The sequence below is a fragment of the Nycticebus coucang genome, chromosome 4 (assembly GCF_027406575.1).
Source record: "Nycticebus coucang isolate mNycCou1 chromosome 4, mNycCou1.pri, whole genome shotgun sequence".
NCBI classification, from domain to species: Eukaryota; Metazoa; Chordata; class Mammalia; order Primates; family Lorisidae; genus Nycticebus; species Nycticebus coucang.
The window spans coordinates 122,084,355-122,111,636 of NC_069783.1; the positions used below are offsets into that span (position 1 = coordinate 122,084,355).

Genomic DNA, 27,282 nt, shown 5'->3' on the forward strand with positions numbered 1-27,282 from the left:
CAGCACTGACGGGATCTCTTCTCAATTTGGTCACATTTTTCGAAATGCCTGTACTTAGATCAGTCAGCTTAAGACTAATTAGGCTGGTTGGTGGTTATCGCAAAGTTTTAAAAAATATTTTCTTAGCAGAATATGTAGTGATCTGAGCAACTTGTATAACTTCCATCAGTGAAACTAACGTTTAAAAATGTTTCTCAGTATACAAAATATATTCACAAGAAGTTAGTTCTTCTAAAAATAACTCTCCACTGTAATTCCCTCCTTATGCATCTGGACAGAGATGTCATATTTCCTCCACAGAGCTTCCTTTTATGTTGCAACAATAAGAATCTCAATTTCAAGCTGTACCAGAACAATCTAGAACTGTAAACTTTTTCACAAGAAGTGATTATTTTTATTACTATTCTGTATAAATTGTCTCAATGTGAAAATGTGATGTGACTTCTTTACGTTTTAACTCTGAAATACTTTTAAGTAGAAAATAAAGCAGTTGTAGTTTTAAGTTCTGCCTTCCCCATCCCCCCTCTCTTTTCTGCTAACATGTGGCCATCCACAAAAGGGTCAGTGTGATCTTTGCAGGCCAGAGATAAGGGATATGACCACAACAAAGTAGAGAATTGAAGATTAAGCACATGAAAGTAATTCAGGAGTTTAAAACCTGTCATCTGTGTATAAAGCTAGCCAGTTATAACTGGCTAAGCAAACGTGCAAATTAATAGGATGCAGTTAGTTACTTCCACTTTTCCCTTCAACTAGTGTTGTTCTGGCAGGCAGCCATATAATCTGCAATAATCTGTCACTAGGGAAGCACCACCCACTTCCTCTGTCTCACCCCCATCCAAGCTATTTCAGGGATATTTCTGGACTGCTAATAAAACAATCAATCATAAATGAGTCTTTATGAAAACTGAACTTTAAATGATTTGTACTTTTAAGTTTTCAGCATTCATAAATATTAAGGGGAAAAAGCACATGCTATGTGGTATCACATTTTAAAGATTATTCGAATTTGTAATTTACTTTTTTATACATTAGAAAGAATAGACCTCCCCATTAGTAATATCCACTGCGGTGCTTCTTGAATGAAAAATGCATTCTACATATAATAGTAAGACTTAATTTACACATCTAATAAGCAAAATATTATGAGTTGGAGCACCAGAGTCCCATGTCAGCCTACACATTTCATTTAAACCTTTTTAAAGGTTTTTCTGGCAAAGAAACTATTAAGATGATTTTCATGGTTTACAAAATATTTTATGTTTACTTATTAACCTACAAACTATGAAATGTCAAATAAAAAATTCTATCTACTTTCCTACTTTATCTAATTTCGTTTTATGAACTAAAGTAGTTCCATAAATTATTAATTACCTCATGGCTAAGATATTTTATTTTCATACTTTACTAAGTAACTAACCCTATGTACTAAAATGATTTAAAAAATTACAAAACAAAACATCACCAAATCCTCGGATCTTTCTAAAATTTGGATCTTTCCTAAATTTGGTATTACATTTAAGAAATAGCTCTGCTTTTTATTCTATTTTCCCTTTCTGTAAAAGAAAATAAAATAGGAAATAGCCTTGTTATTTTTAAAGATATTTAGGATGAAAAGTGTGCCATTGTGAGATAGTTTTAAAGTAATACACCATTAGCATTAATTGCATCCATTTAAGAAACATGATCTTTAGTATACTTCAATTTTTTTTGTTTAAAAACTCTTTTGACAAGCTTTTGATATTTTATTTGAAGCTTAGCATTTACCTTACTTACCCAAGAAAATGGGGAAATAAAAATTCTGAAAAAGTGCCAGTATTTATTTGTAGAATATTAAACTACAAATTAAAATAAACAGAGCATATGAATCTAATGACTTTTGAGGTTAATTACTATCAGCTGAACTTTGAGCTAAGGCTATAAATATTTACAAGAAATTCAACAGAATTTAAATTATTCCTGTTTATTAACAAAGTTTAGGACACCAACCATATTTACAATTAAACATTAAATGTAAAATAAAATAATCAGTTAAGCTTACTCATAGCAGATCTCAAACGCATGTCCTATATTTTTCAAGCCAACATACTAAAGATTTTAAAAATTCTTTATTTAGCTACAGCAATCAATAAGATTGCCCCAGAGATGACTTTATTTAAAAAGCTGCCTTTTACTCATAGGAAAGATAAAACCCAACTCAAGTTACAATAACACCACCGGTTTATTAACACTTTCATCCCGAGAAAGGAAGTTATAATAGATACTTAGTTTTTGTAAATGAGGCTTAAAGAGAGTACTTCCTGGTCAGACAGTTAGCGTCAACAGCATTTTATACAGCTTTACATTTTGACGTTTTAGAAAGAACTTTCTAAAAATTTTTCCAGAATTTTTTCCCCAATCCCTTCAAAAGAGGAAAACTTGCTCATGCTAAATCAATCTCACGTAAAACTCTAGGAAATTCTATGCATGCTTACCAGTATAGCATCGAGTAAATAACAAAATTGGTTATTGATTACTGATAATTGCATTAGCTCAGGTTTTAATTATGTTACATTTCCACACCCTCCACTCCCCCACCCTGCATGCTACAGTAAGGTGTCACAACATTAGAAGGCAAAGAGCGAACTTTGAAGGACAACTCACCATTTCCTTGGTAATGAAGACAAGGCAAATAATCGTTTACATACTAAGTTTCAAATTTAAAGTTAATTTTCTTAAACTTATATATATCTAAAAAAAACCTTCAAGAAACCTTGTAAAATCCTAATAAGGAACTACAGATAAAAAGAGCGTGACCCGGGTGCTGCACATTACTATCAGCACTGCAAGCTGAACTACTTCCTGTTCCAACGCCCATTGGTTCCCACAGGTGCAAGTGCCTATGGGTGGTGCCGACTTACCCTTCCTCTTGTAAGTGATCCACTAAAGGAAAATGAAGTTTGACACAATCATGCTAGGAGCTATGAGGATAGAACCACCTTCGGTTTTAATATAGCAGCCTCTTAGGCTGATTATGAACTGATAATTACCTGATTCAAAAAGGTTGAAGAAAATTTATTTCAACACACTTTCCTTATTTTTCTAAGATGCATTATTATTAAGAATGTATGTGAGGCTGGGTGTGGTGGCTCATGCCTGTAATCAATCTTAGCACTCTGGGAGGCGGTGGCAGGTGGATTGCTTGAGCTCGTGAGTTCGAGACCTGAGCAAAAGTGAGACAGGGTCTCACTACAAACAGAAAAACTGAGGCAGGAGGAATGCTTGAGTCCGAGAGTTGGAGGTTGCTGTGAGCTATGATGCCACAGCACTCTACCCAAGATGACAGCTTGAGACTGTGTCTCAAAAAAAAAAAAAAAAAAAGAATGTATGTGACTTCACTGAACAAATGCTTATTAATTGCCTTCTCTGTCACAGCACTGTCTAGGCTCTAGGAATATCATAATAAACAAAGCATAATAAACAAAACAATAAACGTCACTGAGCTCATTCATGTTCTATCTAGTGGATTTTTGAGGATTTCATATATAATGAGAAGGCTTCCACAAAGGCAGAAACTAAAGACATTTGGAAACTCAATTTTAGTTACTGCTCACTACTTAAAAGCATTATAATTAAGGTTGCTGATATAAACCGAAAAAAACTTTTCCTGGACCTAATACACAAAAATAGGGTTTTGTGTTTCAAAAAGGCCATGTTGGAAGCAATGGCATTATGTTCTAGCAGGAAAAAGGGAAAACTCCTCACCATGAGTCACCAGTGACTAAGGTCTTTTAATTCAGGCTTAAAACACATTTCAAACCCAATTACTTGTACGCTCAGAAAACTGATAACAACCCCAAATTAACATCAGAAACTTGATTTGAGCAATTTTCAGGGTCAATGTCAGCATCTAAGAAAATCAAGTGAAATGTTTTTAAAGGGATAATGCCCTGCTATTATTTGCTTTGGAAGATGAAAGTATTACACTCTCCCAGACTCTACTTCTGACTCAAGTGAACAACCACCTTTCATTACAAATGATAGTTTTATTTCATTTGTTGCTAATATCTAGAGAAAGGAAAACAAACTTCCAAAGACCCAAAGTTAGAGCCCATTTGAGAAAAAACATCATCTAAGGAAATAAAATAATAAATCCAAACACTGTCAACGACCATTTTAGGGACAATTATAAACATTAAAAAGAAACATATCGGTTTCTATATACTTACTACCTTTGTCATTATATTTGCCAATTGTCAGGGTCAGAAGTGTATTCTTCCCTTAGAAATCCCTGTTATCTGTATATAAAACCAGCACATTGTACCCCACGATTGCATTGATGTACACAGCTATGATTTAATAAAAAAAATCCCTGTTATCTTCACTGGCAGCAATAACAATATTTTATAATTATCTACATACTTATATATATAATTCTACTGTATTTAAATATTATTTTGAGCCTAAAATAAGCATTTAAATGTAATACAATTCAATAATTAAGACACTAGTAGAACACCTGGTTAGACATTTCAGATACTGTCCCTTTAAAATCAAGAGGATGGATATGGAGGAAAGATAAGACAAGTACCAACCCTTTAAAGCACTATCAGAGTTTAGGTGACCTGGCTCACGCCTGTAATCCTAGCACTCTGGAAAGGCAAGGCCGGTGGATTGCTTGAGCTCGGGAGTTCGAAACCAGCCTGAGCAAGAGTGAGAGTAGAAAAAGAAGCCAGGGGGATTGAAAGGATCACATCTGGTGGTGCATCTTACAAGGGTATATGTGAGGCTTGGTAAATGTGGAATGTAAATGTCTTAGCAAAGTAACTAAGAAAATGCCAGGAGGGCTATGTCAACTAATGTGATGAAAATGTGTCAAATGGTCTATGAAGCAAGTGTATGGTACCCCATGATCATATTGATGTACACAGCTATGATTTAATAAAAAAAAAAAAGGAAAAGAAGCCAGGCATAATGTCACTCGCCTCTAGTCCCGGCTACTTGGAGGCTTAGACAAGAGGATTGCTTGAGCCCCAGAGGTTGAGGTTGCTGTGAGCTATGATGTCACAGCACTTTACCCAGGGCAACAAAGAGAGCCTCTGTCTCAAAAAAAAAAAATTACAGGCCTATAATCCTAGCACTCTGGGAGGCCAAGGTGGGAGGATTGTCTGAGCTCATGAGTTCAAGACCAGCCTAAGCCATAGTTAGAAATTGTCTCTAAAAGTAGCTGGGCATTGTGGTGGCCTCCTATAGTCCCAGCTACTTGGGAGGCTGAGACAAGAGAATTGTTTGAGCCCAAGAGTTTGAGGTTGCTGTGAGTTGTGATGCCATGACGACACTCTACCAGCAGCAACAAACTGAGAAACTATTTCAAAATAAATAAATAAATAAAAATAAATAAATGAATAAAATAAGTAAAAGTGCTCTCCTCTAAAAAAAAATTAAAAATAAACAACTAAATCAAGTACTATCAGAGAGAATATTCTATAATAAGAAAGACAAATCAAGTACTGAGAAAGTAGCAAGGAGAATGATCAGAGAAGTCCTCATGAAAGATGACAGTAGATGTAGCTTCTGGAAAATGAGAAACAGAAGGCATTCTAAGCAAAAGGTATTTCAGGAACGCAGACCTGAAGGGGGCAAATCAGTCAGCACTTGGCCAGTAAGCAGGCCAGTTTGGGCGGGGCGCAGTGTGTGTGTGTGTGTGTGTGTGTGTGTGTGTGTGTGTATGTATGTACATATATATGTGTATGTATGTATACAAAATGGGATGACAAGCCAGTGGTTCTCAACCTTCCTAATGCTGTGCCCTTTAATACAGTTCCTCATGTTGTGGTGACCCCCAACCCTAAAATTATTTTTGCTGCTACCTCATAACTGTAATTTTGCTACTGTTATGAATTGTAATATAAATATCTGATATGCAGGATGGTCTTAAGTGACCCCTGTGAAAGGGTCATTCGACCCACAGGTTGAGAACCACTGACTAAAAACAGGTTGGATGTATCTGCACTGAACATGTGAGGGACAAAATCAGAGCTGTACTTTAGGGAGGATAAGGCAGTAACAGTGTATATTGGAAGAAGGAAACAGAAAAGGAGACCGGAAAACTGTCACAGCAGTCCTTCTCTTGGACCTTATGAAGGGCCCTCATTAGATCCTGGACCACTGAGAGGTATACAGTGGAATGTTGTGCTGAGTTGAAAACCAGATCTAGGTCACAGTGATCTGGTTTGCCATTGTCTGTGTGACCTTGGGAAGTCATTTATCGTAAGTCTCAATTTCCCTATGTGGGAATCTATTATTTTTTTTGGAACCAGGATCTATGACCTTCAGCAAATGAGATACCAGGAATAGAGCAAAAATACAATAAGAAATCATTTCAAGGAATTAAAATATCATGCAGCTATCACTTATTAAGCATTCCTAAATGTCTGTCGCTATGCTTAGCACTTTACATAAATCACTTCATTTATTCCTTCCAAGATCCAGAGAGGTATGTATTCTTATTTAATAATTAAGAGAATTGATAGCTTTAATTAAAACAGGTAACTTGACCGGGGTCAAGCGACTGACACAGTAACAGAGCCAAAATAGGTGCCTGGGTCTTTTTGAGTCTAAGGCCCTCTCTCCTTCCAGTGTATTGTGCTGTTTTTTACCTGGCACATGAATAATGCTAACATTTTTCTTTGTGTTCCAATGCTATCACTGTCTCTTTAACACCCTTTTGATGTGCTTAAAGTCCTTAGTGAGGTTAAGAAACAAACTGTGGACAAAAATATAATGTACTAATTTGCTGATCATTGACTCATTTGCTCAATCAGTTCCCATTGATTGAGCATCCTTCATACTTTGCTTGTGGGGGATGCAAAGATGAGTAAGACTCATCTCTGTTCTCAACCCACGCCTAAGCTAGTAAATAACACATGCAAACCGGGAACTGGTACACAATGACAGAAGAGAATTTTGCATGAGACAAAGGATGCATACTACTGTAACTCTGAATCTCTGCTACTAAATCTTGACCTAGGTCATTTCATTTTATTTTAATTTTAGAGATAGGGTCTTGCTCTGTTGCCCAGCTGGAGTACAATGGTGAAATAAAAGCTGACTGCAGCCTCTAACTTCTGAGCTCAAGGGATCTTCTACCTCAGCCTCTTAAGTACCTGGGATTACAAGAATGAGCCATCACACCCAGGCTGACCTAGGTCATTTTAAAACTATGTTTATGTGGTTTTTGAAAATATTTGTGCATTTACACACATACTTCAGAAAGTAAAAGCTAATGTTTAGAACAGAATGGAAAACTGCCGTGAACTATGATTCTGTTTAGTGCCTTAAATGCCAAGAGTATTTAGCTTATTAGTTTATTTAAGAAAGCTTTCTGCCTTGATTAGTGCCATCTATTGTAATGGGTAAATAAAATGTATTTGAACTGTCATAAGCCTTGATTACCATGGACATAAGCCAATGCTATTACATAGAAAGTAAAACATTACAAAAATAAATTATTCTGCATAGAGTTCCCATTTGATCCGAAAATAAAAAATTCTCTCATTCATTGTTCTTCAAAAATAGTAGAAGAAAGTAAAATTGAACTCTTCATAAGTACTTAATCACTGACTACAATATTAACATAAAACATATCATGTGAGGTTGATTTAAGGCCAGCGTGAAGCGAAAGGGCCCAAAACATTAGACTCCAGTATGTAAATTTCCATTGAGGAGGGAAAGCCACATGGGTCACTCCTCTTTGTTTCAGGGGAATAGGTTTTACTAGGTGTAAAACATTTATTCTAAATCATCTTTCTCTTCTCACTCACTGTAGGAATGAAAAATGTGAATTTGTAAGGTAGCTGACAAATGGTTAGGAGATTCATCTGTGGGAATCAGTAAACTGCCCCCTAAGTCATTCTATTGCCAAGCAATTAGCCCTTTAAGTTGTAAAATAGAAATAATTTAGAAAGATTTTAAATATACTTCAGTATCTCTAACAGATCTCAAGTCAGACTCTGTAAGAACATAAAGCTGTAACAATAAAATTTATCTATTTTATTCTTATTGGTTATTACACAATTTTTGTTTTTTTTCAACTTGGTGCCTATACCTTGGAAATGAGTTAGATCACATTTTGGCCCATAAATTCAACATAATCTGTAATTATAGTGGAAAGATAAATAGCACTTCTGTTTATTTTACTAAGCTGAGTCTGAGTTTAAGAAAAAGTACAATACTTTTAATATCCTCACAAATAATAAAGCAATCAAATAAATGGGTGAAAAGCGTAAATAACCACAAATTAAACTCCCAATGCTAACATGAAATTGTATAATATTCCACAACTCAAAAATACTAATTCAAAAACTATCCACTTTGATTGACAGGAATCTATCATTGAAGACAGACTAAAAAGAAGTCTTTTCTTAAGAGAGTCACAAAATACTTTTAGACAGAATTTCCCTTCCTTCCATCTTCTTTTTTGCAGAGAGGGAAGAAACAAAGACTGAGAAAGATTATTAAGGAAAGAGGGTTTTAACTAAGAGTATTAAAATAAAATACCACCAATTTTCATTCATTCTCTTAAACTACTGAAACCAAAGAATATGAACACTGTCAAGCAACGAGAAGGTTTATTCCGGTTAGCTTAAACATTAAACCAAATTAGATATCAATGTAGCCTCTAAGATTACAATGGTTTGACTGTTTATGGCTCAGGTGGTATAGAAAATGTAAAATGGGTTATTGTATCTGCTGGGCAGTATTTGCATCGTGCTAAACTAAAAACCAAAAGAACTTGCATTCTGTGGTTGCTGTAACCATTCCTATGGAAGTGTAAGGCTTCCTGTTAATCTCTTCTTTTGATTGTATTTTGTAATAGAAAAGAAATAGTTTAAATAAGCAAAGATACAATGTTTTCATGTATTTATAGCTTCTCCTAGTAGAGTTCTATTTTTTGAAACAAATGAAAAAAATTCCAGCAGAACCCCCTACTCTCCTAACTCCCTAGGGAATAAAGTTATTATTGGCCTTTCCTATCACTAAAAATTCTATTACAATGAATCTCTCTTTATCATCTCTGGGTCAATACCATAACGTAATGTGGTTGAAATGACTGTTTTAGTAATCACTCAGGGGAGTATCAGAGCACTTTCTTTTCTTACAAGGAAATAAATTCAATGTTTTATCTTAAGAAATGACCATTTGTACCAGTCAGAAATGAGCTAATAAGGGGCAGCCCCTGTGGCTCAATGGAGTAGGGCACCGGCCCCATATGCTGGAGGTGGCGGGTTCAAACCCAGCCCCAGCCAAAAACTGCAAAAAAAAAAAGAAATAGAAATGAGCTAATAAGTATGAAGAAAGCTTCTGTGCTCAAACATTTCTATTGCTTTGTAGAATTATTGGTATTAAGATTCTCAATCCTTCTACAGACCATTTCATACTTTACATGCACTACCTAATATGCCTCTTCTAAATAACCTGGTGAATTAACTAACCTTATTTCTACTTGAATTCTATGTAGCATTCTAGAGAGATAAATTTACTGTAAAAAAATTATACTTAATACATCTTAAATAAATTACAGTATTTCATATCTTTAATTTGTATTTGCTGTTGTTGTTCCTCTCTTATCTCTGTAACTTCTATTTCTCAGGGGAGAACTTTTAGTTAGTGGAATTTTCATAACCACATTAAGCTCCGCGCTCATGAAAGCCGTAAAGAACTGCTCTGTGTCCTCTACTTATTACCAACCAGATGAAAACGACTGCAGTAATTTTTGTCTTGGATTTAAATAGCAGTTCTGTGTAAGCCTTCTACACTATGACTTTGGGAAATAATATAGCATTCTCTTTCTCTTAGTTAAAGCTGTCCCTACTAAACACGGGCAAAAGACTTCTAATAAGACACATTCTAACCTGAAACAAAGAAGCTATCAGAGTAACTGTGAAATGATATAGTAACTACATTCCCCATTATTTTCCTAAAACTATCATTTCCTACCTTTGTCACTATATTAAAGAAACCAATCAGTAAGAGCAGTGTGAAGAAGCAACACGCAGAGAAAAGTAGATCTAAAAAGTTCAAATACAAAACTGCGGGCACAATCATAACAAAGCAAGTTTATCTGAGTTTAAAAGGCAGTTGGGACCATATTAACATGCTTTAGTGCTATGACCAACTAGCCAGGTTGTTCATTTAATTTTCCCTCCCTTCGTAGTAGGAGGCTGCCCCCTAATTCTCATCTCCCATTGCTTCCCAATATTTGCTTCAGCATTTTAAAAGACTCCCACTCACCTCCCACCAGGACATACAGTGTCTAGTTCAAACAGGTTTATCTCTCTCCTTAGCCAGTCCTGGAATTAGCTAGTCCTAAAGCTCAGTCCTGGTAACTTTCAAGATGAGAAATCTAATTGACAAGATTTCGTTTAATTTAGCTGTTAGTATAGTTACCCTAGTACTTCTTTTCAAAATTCTGTTTGACCTTCCAACTATCTCCAGCACGTCAAAGTTAAACAGTCCAGATTCCAAGCCCAGTATAGTCCCTTTAAATCTGCCTTGTAAACACTGATACCGAAATGTTGCCAAATCTGAAAAAGTTTCTTAGTTCTTTGTTGAGCTAAAATGAAAAATTAGCAGTCCAGGAAAATACAAGGGTCTATCAAAAGAAATATCTTGATGAATCTAAAACATGGGTCTCCAAAAGGATCCCTGTCCCTTTCAACTGTCTGTGGCAGGTTAAAGAAGCCCCGTCTAATTTTTCACCTGACTTTTTCATTAAGGTCCCGAAGCCCTCACTTCCAAGGTATCCGCATCGACCCCCCAAGAACTCATCGGAAGCCAGCGGGTCAGCTAGAAGAGGTCTGGCGGCACAACTCCCTTGACCCTTCCAAGACAGCGGCCCTGCTGCCCGCCCCTCCAGCCGGTGCGCGCCACTTCAGAGATGTTTCATGATCTAATCCGGCTCCAGTGGTCCCCCGCGACCCCCAGATCGGGGCTCACACAATACCCTCGGGAAGATCGCGGCTTGCAGACCCTGGGAGTAGCTCCCGTCGGTCCCCACTCACCTCGGCTCCCCGCCACAGCTGCAGCGGGGTTTCCACCACTCCCGGGGCGCGACCCCCGCTTCCTTAGACCCGGCCGGCGACGCACTGCCCGACCCGCACCCCGGGCGCGTCGCCCCATCCTTCCGGGCCGAGCCTCCACCTTCCTGGGGTCTCCACGCTCACCCCTGCAGTTCTGGGCCCTTCAGGGTCCTCTCCTCTCACCCCGCCGTCTTGGCCCTTCTCGGGGCTCCCTCTGCGCACATCTACCCTAAACCCTCTTGGGACCCTCTCTTTACATCCGCGGCCCCGCCCCCTCTCAGGGGTCCCCTCTCTTCAGTCCACTTTCCTGGCCTCTCGGGGTCCTTTCCCCTTACTCTCATGTCCCAGTCCTTTGAGAGGTCTCTTCTTTCTAGTGCTGCCCGGGCCCTCGCGGAGGGGTCCCCATCTCTCAGACTCAGTGCCAGTCTCTCTCGGGGACCCCTCCGGACCTCTCCCCTCATTTCGCTGTCCTGGCCCCTCTCGAGGACCCCTCCCCACACCCAGATGTCTCAGCCCCTCTCCGGGTTCCCTCCCCTAACACCCATCGTCCCGGTCCCTCTTGGGGACCCCGACCCTCAGACTCTCAGTACTGGATACTTTTGGGGTCCTCCCCACTCAGACTCACTGTCTCGACCTCTTCGAGTCCCTTCTCCTCAGCCCTCGGTCTCTGTCCCTCTCGGGGTCTCCTCCCCTCACTCGCTGTCCCGGTCCCCCTCGGGGTCTCCCCTCCACAGTCCGCACTGTGGAGCTCGCTCCAGGAACTCCCCTCACCCGGGTCTCCCCGACCTCACTCCGCCAAGAGTCCTCTGGTCCCGGCTCACGCTGTCACCGCCCGCGCCCGGGTGCACTCACCTCAGACCTGCTGTCACCACCCCCGGGCCCGGCGTCGCCGCCGCCGCCGCTTCCTCTCCCACACTTGTTCCTGAGTCGCTCTCCTGTGGCTTGTACCCCGGCGGCTCCTGGAGTCGGGTTTGCTAAGTGCCGGATCCGACCACGCAGAGCCTCTCCCCGGTTCTCCGCGTCGCGTCCCACTCTGCACTCAGGACTCTGCCGCCCCGCGCCACACTGACCCTACAGTGGCCGCCGCCGCTGCTGTCCGAGGTGCGGCTCCTGCCAGGGGTGGCCAATCGCACCCGACTGCGCCGAGCGCGCTCCGCCCACCGTCTCAGTCCGCCCGCCCCCTGCCCCTCCGACCACGCCCCCAACCCGGCTCAGATGGGTTTTCTACTGACCTTCCCTGATCGCCGGGCACAAGGCCGGGGCTGGATGTAGGTATTTGATTGGAGGTGCCTGGGAAGCCGATCCGTCGATGGAACCCGATGATTGGCGAAGTTGACTGAGGGCGGGACGGACTGGGGCGGAGTTTCTTCAAACTGGGAAGACCTGGTAACTTTAGTTACCCACGGGCCCGCCTGGGGTGCGGTCAGTCATGTTTGTACTGCTTTGGGGTCAAAGTTCACTCGTCCCCTAGGCTTTACTTTTCTTGGGAGACTTCTAGAGATCACCGTGTTAGATAGAGCCTTGGGGGTGGACCCCATTCTCTCATTAACCCTTGCGCAGCTTTCTTAGTAATTCTTTCAACAGAAAGAATTAACAATAGCATTTATTGGCCTAGGATTTGTTTCCTGGACTTAAAGCGTTTTATAGCTTTCCTTGCATTGCCTTCGACAGACGTCAATTTAATGCTGTTAGGGGAAAAGAAATCTATATGTAATATTGGACGCATACTTTGCACAACTAAGCATTCCAGACAGGTCACATTTTGATAGGTACAAAGACAAAGCTTTAAATTACTTAGTTTGTCGGTTTTGAAGATAGTAGGAACAGGAACTGTAGTAGAACGCTGTTAGCTTTAGCAAGGTTTCAGCAAGACTTTAAAATAACCTTTTTTCAGCGCCATGGGTTTTAATGATTCTATGGGAACTAATGGCCACAGGATAATGAACTTTGACCCAAGAGTAACTTGTAATAACCAGAGACCCATCTTCACCCAAGCTGAAAGATATTGCCTGCCAGGGGTATAAGTGCATGTTACCCAGAGCCATTCAGCTGCTTTTTTGTGAAACTGATGTTATGTTGATTAAATCCAGTACCAGAAAGTGAAAACTGCTTTCCTCACCCCCAAACTCCAAGTCAGCTGATGGACTTTGACAATTTAGTGTTTTATGAAGAAACTGTTTCATTTCAGGTACACGTTTTGATCCTAAGCCTATACAGGCCTTAGTTCTCAGAAAACCCTCCATTGTTAAATTTAAAATTTCCACTGACAAAATTTGCGTTCCAAATTTTTCCCCTAATGCTTAAAAATCATACCCTATTCCAATGTCAATGCTCCCCTTTAAAGTTTGGGTATTAGGGTATGTGGAGAGAGGGCCTGGAAGTTGTGTAAATTCAGGACTTGGTTTTCAGTTGAGTTTTGTAGCAGGTGTCTCTGAGCAGTGTGGCTGAGCACCATTTTCGGAAGGGATGCAGATAAGAATTTCAAGATGGTAAAAGTTGGTTTTGAGGGAACTTAATTTTTGCAGGCCTATAGAGACTGTCTAAAATTATCATGTTAAACAGCTATAAAGGTTTTTTGAGTAGGTTCTTTTTCACTAAAGAGCCTTTTTTTTTTTTTTTTTTTAAAGAGTCTCTTACTCTATCACCCTGGGATAGAGTGCTGTGGCATCATCATAGCTCACAACAACCTCAAACTCTTGGGCTCAAGTGATCCTCTTGCCTCAGCCTCCCAAGTAATTGGGACTTACAGGCATGTGCCACCATGCCCAGCTGAGTTTCCTATTTTTAGTAGAGACAGAGTCTTGAACTTGCTTAGGCTGGTCTTGAACCCCTGAGCTCAAGCAATCCTCTTGCCTCGGCCTCCCAGAGTGCTGTGATTATAGACCTGAGCCACTGGGCTGGCCTAAAGAGCAATTTTAAAAGATCTCACCCTACCATTTCTGCAGTTGGGCTGGAAAAAATGGGCTAAATTTTCACCACCCAAGTGTTCAGTTGTGTCTGTTCATTACATATAAAAAGAAATACATGTCCATTAACAGATGCTGTTTGCAATCAAGGAGATAGAAATAGAAATTAAATATAAGCATGATAAAAATCCCCAGCATCTTGAAAGGAAACCATTTAGCAATGAAATCAATTTTTTGGGAGGATTCATTATGTCAATGAACTCTGATTTCTAGAATGTTGCTTTTTTTGCTCTATGATTATTGCTTCTGATAGGACTCAAGTTACTCAATATAGTTGATTACAAATAATTTAGAGGTGATCTAACAGCACAAAAAAAGAAAATGACTTCATCCTTTGGACAAGAGACAGTACTGAAATCCTAATTTAAATATAGATAGCAGATTTACAGTGAAATCTGAGAATGACTTGCTTAGAAGGAGCTTCAGAAGATCTCCTGGAAAGATATCGCAGCATTCCATACTGGAAATTATTGAGTTTTGTTGGGAAGAAAAATCCCTTACAAATAAATCATTTTAATTAAAACAAGGTAGTAAATAAGAAATGTCACTTATGTACATATACGGAAGTAACTCAATGGAAATCAAGTGGGAGGGAGGGAAGGAAGGATTGGGTTAATTCACACGTAACAGGTACAATGCACACATTCTGGGTGAAGGGCACACTTACAACTTTGACCGGAAATGTACAAAAACAAATTATGTAATCAAAACGCATGTACTCCTGTAATATTCTGAAATTAAAAAAAAAAAAGAAATTTCGGGCGGTGTCTGTGGCTCAGTGGGTAGAGCACCGACCCCATATACCTAGGGTGGTGGATTCAAACATGCCCCCGGCAAAATTGCAACAAAAAAAATAGCAGGTCGTTGTGGGAGGCGCCTGTAGTCCCAGCTACTCTGGAGGCTGAGGCAAGAGAATCGCCTAAGCCCAGGAGTTGGAGGTTGCTGTGAGCTGTGTGAAGCCACGACACTCTACCGAGGACGATAAGGTGAAACTTTGTCTCTACAAACAAAAAAAAAAAAAAAAGAAAAGAAATTTCAAAATAAATGGGATGGGAATAAACTTTTTCATTTTTAGGAGACTCCATGGGGTGCAATTCAGAGATAAATTTGATCACAAAAAGTCTGAGAATTATATTAGGATACACCCTGGTTTTTATGTCTGTGGTCAGTTTTATTACTGGTTACCTTTTTTTTTTTTTAATTAAATCCAATTTATGTGAGAATAAGTCACCATTTTCTTTTCTTTTCTTGTTTTTCTTTTTCTTTCTTTCTTTTTTTTTTTTTTTGTAGAGACAGAGTCTCACTTTACCACCCTCGGTAGAGTGCCGTGATGTCACAGGACTCACAGCAACCTCCAGCTCTTGGGCTTTCGCGATTCTCCTGCCTCAGCCTCCCGAGCAGCTGGGACTACAGGCGCCCGCCACAACGCCCAGCTGTTTTTTGGTTGCAGTTCAGCCGGGGCTGGGTTTGAACCCTCCACCCTCGGGATATGGGGCTGGCACCCTACTCACTGAGCCACAGGTGCCACCCAGGTTACCTTTTCTATGGAGACTAGTGTCCAAGATAAAGTAGTGGGAAGGCCTTACCTAACAAACGCAAACATTGTAACCTAATCATTTGTACCCTCATATTAATCAGAAAATTTAAAAGGTAAAGAGTGGGATTACTTTGGCCAAGCCATTAACCATCTCCGGTCCCTTTTCCTTATCTGTTTTCTTGCTACATCACAGAAATTAATTCTGAGTTTCCACATGGGCCTTCCTTCCTTTGGCCAAATTACTTCTGTAGGCAAATGCTCCACTTGCTCGATTGAGAGTTGGTTAGCAAGTTACTGGATCAGGTAAAAACAGCCTTTAAAAAATAAATATGCAAGGACATAAGAAGCAGCTGTACTATGGAGGGCCTGTATCTCAAGAGTCTAGACTGGACGCTACTATTTTTTTTAGGCAGATGGGATTTTTTTCTCATTTGTAAAATTAAGAAAACATCTTATCCTATAAACGTATATGGACAGGAAAAAAATTCCCAAGGATTGGGAAAATACTGTTTTGCTTCTACCCCAGGATATCAGCATCTTTGTCTTTTAGTTCCTAATAAAGATTCAAATAGGGGAGGAAGCAGACGCCCCTTTTCCTGCACAATCACGCACACTCTAAATGTCTAGCTTTCTCGACCTTCTAGGGGATGGTTTATTGCCGTGCACTTGCTTAGAGATCACCTTCACCTGCCAAAGCCCGGTCCAGCCCTCCGCCCATCAAGTCGCTGATGATCTTCCCTTTGGTTCTGGCTCCAGGCGCCGCCTGGCGGTGGCTTCCGGAAGTCTCCTCGGTGCTTGGGGTCCTGACCACAGCCAGGCCTGCCCGAGGCTTTGCCTAACTCTAGAGAGTCTGCCTCCGTTCCTTTCCCACTGCCCATTGAGGATTTTAAGACGGCGATGAAAGGGCTGAAGTTGTGGCGAAGGGGGCGTCTGAAGAATGGCAGACTCAGGCCGTCGTCGGGCAGCTCGCGACCCGGAAGTCGCCCGCAGAGCGAGGCCCCCGTTGCCGAGCGCGGGCGCGGGGGGCGGAGCTCGGCGGAGACGGGGAAGGGGTCGCCGCGGCTCCCGCTCCTCGAGTTGGGGGCTCTCTCGGGCGCTGCTAGGCGGACGTGGAGTCCTTAGGGCGGGTGGCCGCGGTCTCCCGGCGACGCGCTCAGCTGTGGCCAGAGGGGACATGAGTGCAGCGGGGCTGTTGGCTCCGGCTCCGGCCACGGCTGGAGCGCCGCCGGCTCCGGAGTATTACCCGGAGGAGGACGAAGAGCTGGAGAGCGCCGAGGACGACGAGCGCAGCTGTCGGGGCCACGAGTCGGACGAAGGTGAGTCCACTAGCTCCCTAGGCAGCCCCAGGCGAGGGTGGGCTGGGGAGGGGGTGGGGCTGCATGGGAGAGGGGCGGGGCGGCCTCCCGGGCTTGGTGGCTGGAAGGGGTCACCGGGGGGACGAGCGGGGCTCGAGGCAGTTACCTTCACCGCGCTGGGCTAGGGGGCAGTCCCTGAGTACCTTGCAGCCAACTGTTCTAGGAAGAGGGGACTTAGATGTTGGAGGTCTCTTTAAGACTTTCCCCGCCCTCAGCTGTCTGCAATGAAAAAGTCATCCATTTGAGTTCACCGAGTGGAGTACTCCCTTTTCTGCACCTGAGTAAGATCAGAGTAATTCCCAAGTCGCCCCCTGCCCCAAGTGCTTAAGTCAACTCTACTTTGAGTGGTGCAGTACAGGGTTGAGAAAGACTGGCTGGATAAAAAGGATGGGATCTGGAGTCAGCCAGATCCAGGTTTAAATTTGGTTCTGTGACTTAACCAACCTTTGTAACCTTAGACAACTTGATCTTTCCAGCCTCGTTTTACCCAACTGTAAGGGAACTGTTAGTAGCGCCTACTTCCTAGGATAGGTATGAAGATTAAATAACATACGTACTTATAAGATACTTGGCTTGGCACTCAGTGAATAGTATTATAAAAGTTTTCACACTGGAGAAGCAGATACAAGGAGAGGTAGAGATTTAGTTAATAGTCCCCGGGTGTTGTGTGCTATTTATATTGTCATTACTGCTTCGTAGAACCTTAGTTTTCTTTTCTTTCTTTTTTTTTTTTTGAGACAGGGCCTGAAGCTGTCGTTCTGGGTAGAGTGCTGTGGCATCACAGCTCACAGCAACCTCCAACTCCTGGGCTTAAGCTATTCTCTTTCTTCAGCCTGCCAAGTAGCTGGGAATACAGGCACCCGCCACAAAGCCTGGCTATTTATTTTTATTTTTTTATTATATATATATATTTTTTGTAGACACAGAGTCTCACTGTACCGCCCTCGAGTAGAGTGCCGTGGCGTCACACGGCTCACAGCAACCTCCAGCTCTTGGGCTCACGCGATTCTCTTGCCTCAGCCTCCCTAGCAGCTGGGACTACAGGCGCCCGCCACAACGCCCAGCTATTTTTTTTTTTGTTACAGTTTGGCCAGGGCTGGGTTTGAACCCGCCATCCTTGGCATATGGGGCCGGTGCCCTACTCACTGAGCCACAGGCGCCGCCCTATTTTTATTTTTGGTTGTAGTTGTTATTGTTGTTTGGCAGGCCCCGGCTGGATTCGAACCCGCCAGCTCTGGTGTATGTGGCTGGCGCCTTAGCTGCTTGAGCTACAGGCACTGAGCCAGAACCTTAGTTTTCAAACTGGCGTTTACAGTTTGGCAAGTGTGGGGTGCTTGTTTGGAGGGATTGAGGAAAGAACTGGATGGAGGAGAAGAAAGGTGGAAAAATGTGAGAGCGCGGGTATCTTTTGGGTGGAGTATTCTGGCAGAAAATAGGGCTGTGGAGTGAAAGCTAGACCAGCTGTTTGGAATGAGGAGTGTGTGTTATTCATCTGTCTCCCAAGTGCCAAGTTATGTGGCTTACTGGCATATAATAAGAACTCAGGGAAGGAAGACAGGATGGTTTGTGGAGAACTGTGTATTTCAAAAGGCAGCTGCATATGTGGGAAATAAAGTGGAAGGAATGAATTACATTGGTTTAACTAAGTTTGAAGACAGGGCTGGCTTAACCAGAGATTAAGTGGAAGTCACTTGCACTGCTTTTAATGCCCATGTGGGGGAGTGGTGAAACCAAAATTGACTTTTTTGTCCCCCCTCAAATATAGGAGCTGTTGAAGTTATGTAGATATTCCAGCTACTTGCTTGTTCTAAGAACAATGTTTAAAATGTTTTGAAACAGATTGGTGAAACAGATTGGTTTGATCATCTTGTGGCTTTCTTGTTCCCTTTAGTTGTAACTTTGAAAACGTTTGAGTTACTTTGTTGGATTCTTTTGTTATTGTATACAGTTGGCTCTGTCCATGTCTGTGGGTTCCAACATCTGTGGATTTCAGCCAACCACAGATGAAATGAAAATATTCCAGAGTGGGGAAAAAAATTGTATCTGTACTGAACTTGTGCAGACTTTTTTCTCGTTATTATTTTAAACAATAACAGTCTAACAACTATTTACATAGCATTTATATTGTATATTATAAATAATCTGGAGATGATTTAAAATATATGGGAGAATGTGGGTAATTTGCAGATACTATATCATTTATAATCAAGGACTTGAGAGGATTGTGGTATCTGAGGGAAGTCCTGGAACCAGTCTCCTGTGGATACTGAGGGATGACTGTGTCTAATGTAAAAATGTGTGAAGGGTTCAAACTGGGCTTACTCTAGGAGAGAATGGACACACTAGGAATTTCTTTTTTCTTTCTTTTCTTTCCTTTTTTTTCTTTTGAGACAGAGGCTCACCATGTCACCTTTGTTAGAGTGCATGGCGTCATAGCTCACAGCAACCTCCAACTTGTGGGCTTAAGTGATTCTCTTGCCTCAGCCTCCCAAGTAGCTGGGACTACAGGCACCCACCACAACGCCCAGCTATTTTTTGGTTTCAGTTGTCATTGTTGTTTATCAGGACTGGGCCAGGTTTAAACCCACCAGCCTCCGGGTATGTGGCCAGTGCCCTACTTCCTGAGCTACAGGTGCCGAGCCTCTTTCTTTCTTTTCTTTCTTTTGACTGCTTGTATCCTAGTTCAATACTACATTTTCTTTCTTCAACTGCCATGCTTGTTGCTTCTGCAGAAGTAGCAGCCATGAGCATGACCACCGTGTCTGATGCACCCTCTTCTGTGGCTGTACTTTATTTAATTTTTTTTTTGTTTTTGTTGCCCAGGCTACAGTGCCATGGCCTTAGACTGGCTCACAGCAACCTCAAACTTCTGGGTGTAGCGATTCGCCTGCCTCAGCCTCACTGCAACCTCAAATTCCTGGGCTTAAGTGATTTCCTCTGCCTCAGCCTCCCCAGTAGCTGGGACAGCAGGCATGTTCCACCACACAGCTACATAAAACATTTTTGAGGGTTGGCCAGAAAGGATCTTGAGGGAAATGATCACAGAGGGACTACAGGTGCATGCCACCATGCCCAGATAATTTTTCTATTTTTACTGGAGTTTTTAGTAGAGATGGGGTCTCCTTCTTGCTCAGATTGGTTTCCAACTCCTGAGCCCAAGGGCTTCTTCTGCCTCAGCCTTCCAGAAGATTATAGGATTACAGCTGTGCTGGCCTGTGGCTGCACTTTAGTTAAAGGCAAAGGCCTTTGCATAAGTTGGAAATGGCATTTTCTGTTCAGAAGTATAGTTGTTCCTTGGTATCCATGAGAGATTGGTTACAGAACCTCCCTGGTTAGAAAAACCAGAGGATGCTTAAGTTCTTTACAGTTGGCCCTCTGTATCTGCAGTTTTTGCATCCTCAAGATAACGGGGGCTAAATGTATTTAATATATTTTTACCAATGGCTTCATGCAGGCCTGCACTGAAATTCATTTAACAGGAGTTTATTAAGTGTACCAAATTTGTGAATTGTGATTTTTTTTATTTCCCAATTTTACTCAGACACCGAGGATGCTAGTGAAACTGACCTTGCAAAGCACGATGAAGAAGACTATGTAGAAATGAAGGAACAGTGAGTACAATTTTTGTATTTTCTGGAATATGTAATTAACAACAAAACCTTAATACTGATTCAGCATTCCAAATCCAAAAATTAGGAATCTGAAATGCTCCAAGTTCCAAAACTTTCTGAGTACCATCATGATGCTCAAAGGAAATGGCATTTCAGATTTTTGGATTTGGGATGTTCATTTGGTAAGTATAATGCAAATATTTTAAAATCTAAAAAAATTTCAAACATTTCTGGTCCCAAGCATTTCACTTTTTTTTTTTTTTTGCCGGGGCCAGGTTTGAACCTGCCACCTCGGGTATATGGGGCCGGCGCCCTCCTCCTTGAGCCACAGGCGCCACCCTGTCCCAAGCATTTCACATAAGTGCTACAACCTGCAGTGAGCTTGTGTGTATGTTTTGATTACAGTGCTTCAAAAGACTACATAGGTGTGCAATTTCTCCTCTTTAAATAAGTCACATTTAATTAGTCTTCCTGTTACAAGACTCTTAATCTTTTACAATTTTAAAACTTTAATTTTTTTTTTTAGAAATGAGATCTCACTTTGCTGCCTTGGCTGAAATGCAGTGGTGTGATCATAGCTCACTGCAACCTCAAATTCCTGGGCTTAAGTGATTTCCTCTGCCTCAGCCTCCCCAGTAGCTGGGACAGCAGGCATGTTCCACCACACAGCTACATAAAACTTTTTTGAGGGTTGGCCAGAAAGGATCTTGAGGGAAATGATCACAGAGGACGGAATAAGTCCATATAACAGGAGAGAAACTTTTACTACTTCATTTTTTTCCAGATATGAAAACCAATGCATAGAGAGAGCAAACGGTGCTTTCAAGCAACTGGGTTTGCAGATGAGATGGGCGTGAGCTTACTTAGCATGAGCTGTATCCTAAGCAATGTGCTAGGTGCTCGGCAAGCTTAAGGAAACCAGGATTGGAAAGTAGGGCTTCTGGCTACAGTGCTCTGTCTGCATTCATACTGTCCTCACCCAAGCTTCTCATTATCTTCGGACAGAGCCACAGAATCCCCACTCACTTTAGCATGTGTGCAGATAGCAGGCAGTATAAAACCGTTCTATTCAGTATGTATTTGTTGAATACATTTTGAAAATCTTGACTAGACTTTTATTATTCCTCATCTTTAAATAAAATAATCTACATTCCTTTCCTTTTATGTCCCATTTGCACATATTTTCTGGCATCTTCTGGACTCTACTATCCTTTGTATGCTTGGGAACCCAAAGGGGTAATTCAGCTAAGTTTGAACAGTGCTGAATGAAGAAGGATTCCTTTAATAATTCATAGGCTTTTTCTCCCAGTTACATTCCTGAAACTTTGCTTTTTATTCTCTTCAAGCAAAAAGCTTGAATTGGTTCACCTTGACCCGTTTGAGATGTATATTCACTTATCTGTTCTTTTCCTCATGCATGGTCTGCACAAATCTGATTCTTTTTTTTTTTCCCCTGTTGACTTCAGTCTTTCAGTATTCCCTTTCAAAGACAGATTTGGAATCTAAAGGTATTGGCTTGCATCCTCAATGTGGTGAAAAATTCAGGGCCTTAGGTTCCAAACACTTCTTGGCATGGTTCACTTATCCATTCCCTTTCCTGTAAATATATTTAAGCATTTTGAGATGATTTTTTTAAATTGATTATGCCCTTTTAGTATTTGAGGATATAGAAAATATTTTTGGTTAAAATCGAATTCCTTGTGTACTTCAAGGTGGGCCTCGAGTATATCACGATGTGCCCTAAAGGCATTAGATCTATGTGATTCTCAGATCCGCCCCCTTTTTCCTCCACCACTAAGAGTTGGGTTTTATATGCAGCCCTTATTTGAGCAATCAAAATGTTATCCTGCCTATGTGCTTGCTTTGGCAACACATATACCCAAATGTTATTGTGCCTGTTGTATGTTTGACGGGGTTCTTTTAGTTGGGAATCCTATTATTGTCACTGTGAAATTGGAGGTATTTTTCAGGTAGAAGCAAAATATTGCTAAAATGGGATTTACACATGGAATCTACCATCAAACAGACTTGCTGAAGTGTATAATTGCCTATAATCCATTAGGTGTGAGAGGAAAAATATGATGTGCCAAGTTGTTTTGCTTTGTGTATGCTGTGTGTTCTCATCCAGCTGGGGTTGCAAATAAGTGCTGCATTTTAACTTTTGTTTCTGAATTCCTATTATTTCTCTGATTCTAAAAGAGTACCGCTTTAAAAAATGACAGGAAGGGTTATTGGTTTAGTGCTTACACAGCTAAGCTATCTGTATAGAAAAGCATGCTAAGGGCATAATCTTACTCCTTTGGAATTTTATAATCTAATTTGTAGACTTATACAAGAGTTGTACTTAACACATTTCTTCCTGTGTGTTACTTTATGCCTCTAAATCCAGAAGAAAATAACATCATAGATTGTTTTTCTTTGTATGTTTATCAGTGTCACTTTTGAGGGGTGGGCAGAGAGTCTCACTCTATTGCCCTGGGTGCAGTACTGTGGCATTGTAGGTTGCAGCAACCTCAATCTCTTGGGCTCAAGTGATCCTCTTGCCTCAGCCTCCTGAGTAGCTGGAACTGTATGGGCCTGCCATAATGCCAGGCTAATTTTTCTATTTTTTTTTTTTTTTTTTTTTTCAGTATTGGCGGAGTCTTACTCTTCCTTAGGCTTGTCTCTTTAACTCCTGAGCTCAAGCAATCTACTCACCTCCGCTCCCAGAGTGGTAGGATTACAGGTGTGAGCCACTGGGCCTGGCCAGTGTCACTTATTTATTAAAATCTGTCTTCATATTTGCAGATTTAGATTTATTCTTGAAAGGTGGGATAACACAGGAGAATCTGCAAAATTAGGATATTATTCAGAGTCCTTTTCTCTTTCTGTTCCCTGTAGCTGCTGGTGTATCTTAAACCAACTAGCTGACTTTAGTTTCCTCTCTTCCCTGAGGGACGTTAATGACATTCCTATAACAACCCAGGTAATTCCTATGCGTAGATAATTTTGGAATTGAGAGTTGAACGTTTTTATCTTTCAATGTGGCTTTTTTCTTTTCTTTTTTTTTTTTTAAATAGGATGTATCAAGACAAACTGGCTTCTCTCAAGAGGCAGTTGCAACAACTACAGGAAGGTTGGTGTGTAGTTGAACCCTTCATTTCTAAATATATTTCTTAGTATCATACACCTTTGAAATATGTCTATTTTATTTGTGGGAATGATTTAAAATTTAGGGATCCAGTACATACTTTTGCTGTTAATAAAGTGGCAATTTTCAAACTTCTGTTTTTTATTAATTTATTTCTAATATGTATCAGGTACTTTCTTCAAATGAAATCTCAATTCGAGGCTTTCTGTGGAACATGAATAGAAAATCACTGTGCCTAAAGCTAGATATTTTTAGTAGGGACTTTTTCTTTTCCTTTTTTTTTGTTTTCCCCCGAGACAGTCTCCCTATGTCACCCTCAGTAGAGTGCTGTGGCGTCACAACTCACAGCAACCTCCAACTCCTGGGCTTAAGCAATTCTCTTGCCTCAGCCTCCCAAGTAGCTGGGACTACAGGTGCCCGCCACAACACATGGCTATTTTTTTTATTGTAGTTGTCATTGTTTAGCAGGCCCAGGCTGGGCTCGACCCCACCAACCTCAGTGTATGTGGCCGGCACCCTACCCAGTGAACTACGGGTGCTGCTGGAAGGGACTTTTTTCTACAGAATAAAGTTTTACTTTTCTTTCTAAACCAAGAGTTAATGAACTGTGGATTATCCACGCTGTGTTTCCTTTTTGCTTGGTAGATTAAAAGTGGGCTTGTTTTGTCAGTGCTGCTGCTGCTGCTAAAGGCAGTGCAGGCTGGGAGGCAGCACGCAGGCTCTCAGGCGCCGTGTGGGCTTCGGGTCCTAGTTTTGCTGCCTTCCAGTAAAGTGACCTTGGGCAAGTACTTTCTTTCTTAATCTATTTTATGACCTGTGAAATGAAGAACATAACAGTAGATGAGATTATGAGTGAGGAATGTCGAGCACAGTGTTGGGCACACCGTAGACCTTGGGGACAGTTAGCTGCTGCTGTTAGCTCTTTGGCTTCATTTTGTGGAATTCCCTCATCAGTGAAAATGCTTTCTGATTAGGTTCTTTTATTGCTTGGCGGTGGGGTGATCTACTCCATGAGACTAGCCCATGGGCAAGTATTATGATCAGGACATAATTCCCCCTATAACTTGGGCCCCTTGTAATTAGCTCTTTTAGGGGAAAAGCAGTGAAATGAGTAGACATTTGGTTAGAATCTGTATGTGAGCAATCTAGTATTGTCACTAGCTACATGTGGCCATTAAAAATTAATTAAATACAATTAGTAATTGAGTTCTTCACTTGCATTAGCCACGTTTCAAATGCTAACATAGCCACATGTGGCTAGTGGCTACCATATTGGACAGTGCAAATGTAGTATATTTCCACCACTGCAGAAAGGTCTGCTGGACAGTGTTGACCTAGACCCTGGTGAAGGACATTGAACTTTGAGAAAGGGAGGCCCATGACTAAGACTACTGCAATAGGTGATCAGACCACTTGGGGGTGTCAGCACCGTTCACTCCCCCTCAGTCTCTATCATCTTGATGTACTAGGTTGAGGTGAACTCAGAATAGACCCCAGGTGGTTTCTGCTGTGTGCCTGATTGAGAACCAGTGTCCACTGAACTGCTGGGATGTAGCTTTCCTTGGTTTGTGATTCCTTGGCTTGTGTTCACAAAACAGTTACTGTTGATGCTAAAGGATAATTTTAGGAAACAATGTAGAATGGATTGCTCTTCAAAATAACTATTTTCTTAAATGCTCAAAATCAGGTACATTACAGGAATATCAGAAAAGAATGAAAAAACTCGATCAGCAGTACAAAGAGAGGATACGAAATGCAGGTAAGGCTTTTCAAAATGGAAAATGAATCATTTTTGAACTTTCTACCATTTGCTGATCATTGGTATAATGTGGCCTTATGAGCTGTACTCCAAAACGTATCTCAGATATTCCGCTAGGGAGAGAGTTTATGAGAAGAAAGACTCCCAAGCTGCAGTTGTTTAAAATTATTTCATCTTTTCTTCTAGTTGTCAGAGAATGGCCCCGTAGTGAAGGGAGTCAGAGGTGACTCCTTGCGGTTAGCTTGGTCTCCCTGGTACCCCATGGTAGTCTTGTCCACGTGACTGGCCTAATGAACAGTCGGAAGTGCTGACATGTAATAAAGATTACAGGTTGTTTTAGTCTCTTTGTTTCCTTCAGTATTCTGTGCTGGGAGGGGGTGTCCTCTTCTTATTTCCCTAAAGCACTGGATTATAAGCATTCAGGGAAGAAGCGCATTTCTGATGTGTTGTATACAGTAAATGTATTCGTTCAACAAAGATTTGTGTGCATCTGCCACGTCTGAACACTGAGCAGTATAGAATCATGTGACACTCTGTCCTTGACTTTAGGAAACGAGCTGTTTCATTGACAGAAGAGATTAAAGAATCATGCAGAAAATAAGATGCGACAGAGTATCCCCACTCTGAGTTCCTGTGGCACCTCCTTGGGACATCTTTAAGAGTGTATAAACTTGGATTTCTGAGCGTACAGGAAATCTTTCATTGTGTTGAATTTTAAAGCTCACCATCATTGGTATCCTGGGTGCCGGCAGGGTGTTGGCTCCAGCCATGATGGATGTTGGGTTCTAGAATGGTGGCTTGGCTGCCTTTCCTCACGTTGCTGTCCTTTTGCATTCTGATCCAATAACTTTCTGACTTTTTATCAGTGGAATCCTGTACTCTTTCCCCACCAGGAAAAGATGTTCAGTGTATACCAACAGACAGAAAAGGAAGGACCCGAAGGGTGTGGGGACACTGGGAAAATGAAGCCACAGCCATTAGCCCTGTGCCCATCCACCTCCTGCTGGCCCTTCCTAGTGTCCTCACTCTGAGTTTCTATGGGACCTCCTTGGGACATCTTTAAAATCCTCAACCCTCTTCCTAGTCTTCCCCGTTATGGAAGGAGAGGGTCTTAGGTTCATATTCCCCCTCCATCACTTTAGATCTGTGCCTTTAAACAGGATATTTGCTCTTTAAGCTTCAGTTTCCCCATCTGTAAAGGGGAATACTAATACTTGACAGACTCAGCATAAGATGTACATAAGGAAAAAAATCGATGTGAGCCATTATTCTTAAGTTAGAATAGTAGGGTGAGTATGAGTTGTTTTTCTTCTTTCTGCCCAGAGACTCTCAATTTTGTCCTTCATAAACATTTCTTTCCTCCAAGTATAAATGCAAAAGAGCTCGTAAATCAGTCACTACTTCTACTTTAAAAAGCACATTCTTCACAGAAGAATCCACCTGCTTTAGCAGGGTCTGGTGTCTGTCTCCTTTAACTAAAACAACCAGCACCATGTCTAAGTGTTACTTGTTTTTTTGATTTGCTGGTGCCATGTGTGACTTCTCAGAGTGGTTCAGGACTTCAGCTGTCTGGCCTGCTCATGTGTGGTGTGCATCTGACATAGTCCTAGGTGAGGCATGTTGGGCTGTGTGTGCCTGTGTCTAGAGAGCCCTAGTGATTAATTTTCCCAGTCAACAACTGTAATCTGGCATCTAGGCACTTAATCTGGGGTTCCTGAAACTGTCAAAATTCTATGGAATATGCATGAATGCTAATATGTGATTCCTCTGGGGAATAGGTTCATAGAATTTACCAGGTTTGCAAAGAGGCCTGTAGTAGGTGGTGAACAGCTTCTCCTGCTAAATTATTGGTCTACCAACAATC

The 27,282-nt window shown here is 41.3% G+C and overlaps 2 protein-coding genes across 7 annotated transcripts in view; one reads left to right on the forward strand and one right to left on the reverse strand.

Annotated features, from left to right (window-relative positions):
- The window catches only part of TAOK3 (TAO kinase 3), a 177,294-nt gene extending 164,881 nt beyond the window's left edge, over positions 1-12,413 (reverse strand). For 3 of the 6 annotated variants that reach the window (XM_053587891.1, XM_053587885.1, XM_053587887.1), the window contains exon 1: positions 11,913-12,167. The gene's annotated coding sequence lies outside the window, so the exon portion shown is untranslated. Of the gene's footprint in view, positions 1-2,643; positions 2,798-11,912; positions 12,168-12,292 lie in introns of those variants that run through there. The other 3 variants (XM_053587889.1, XM_053587886.1, XM_053587888.1) reach the window with 3 other exon arrangements.
- A 3,934-nt stretch (positions 12,414-16,347) lies between these two features.
- The window catches only part of SUDS3 (SDS3 homolog, SIN3A corepressor complex component), a 35,488-nt gene continuing 24,553 nt past the window's right edge, over positions 16,348-27,282 (forward strand). The window contains exons 1-4 of the mRNA XM_053589211.1: positions 16,348-16,879; positions 20,460-20,529; positions 23,589-23,644; positions 25,347-25,418. Of these exons, the coding sequence (XP_053445186.1) occupies positions 16,501-16,879; positions 20,460-20,529; positions 23,589-23,644; positions 25,347-25,418 (577 nt within the window). The 5' untranslated portion in view covers positions 16,348-16,500. The remainder of the gene's footprint in view (positions 16,880-20,459; positions 20,530-23,588; positions 23,645-25,346; positions 25,419-27,282) is intronic.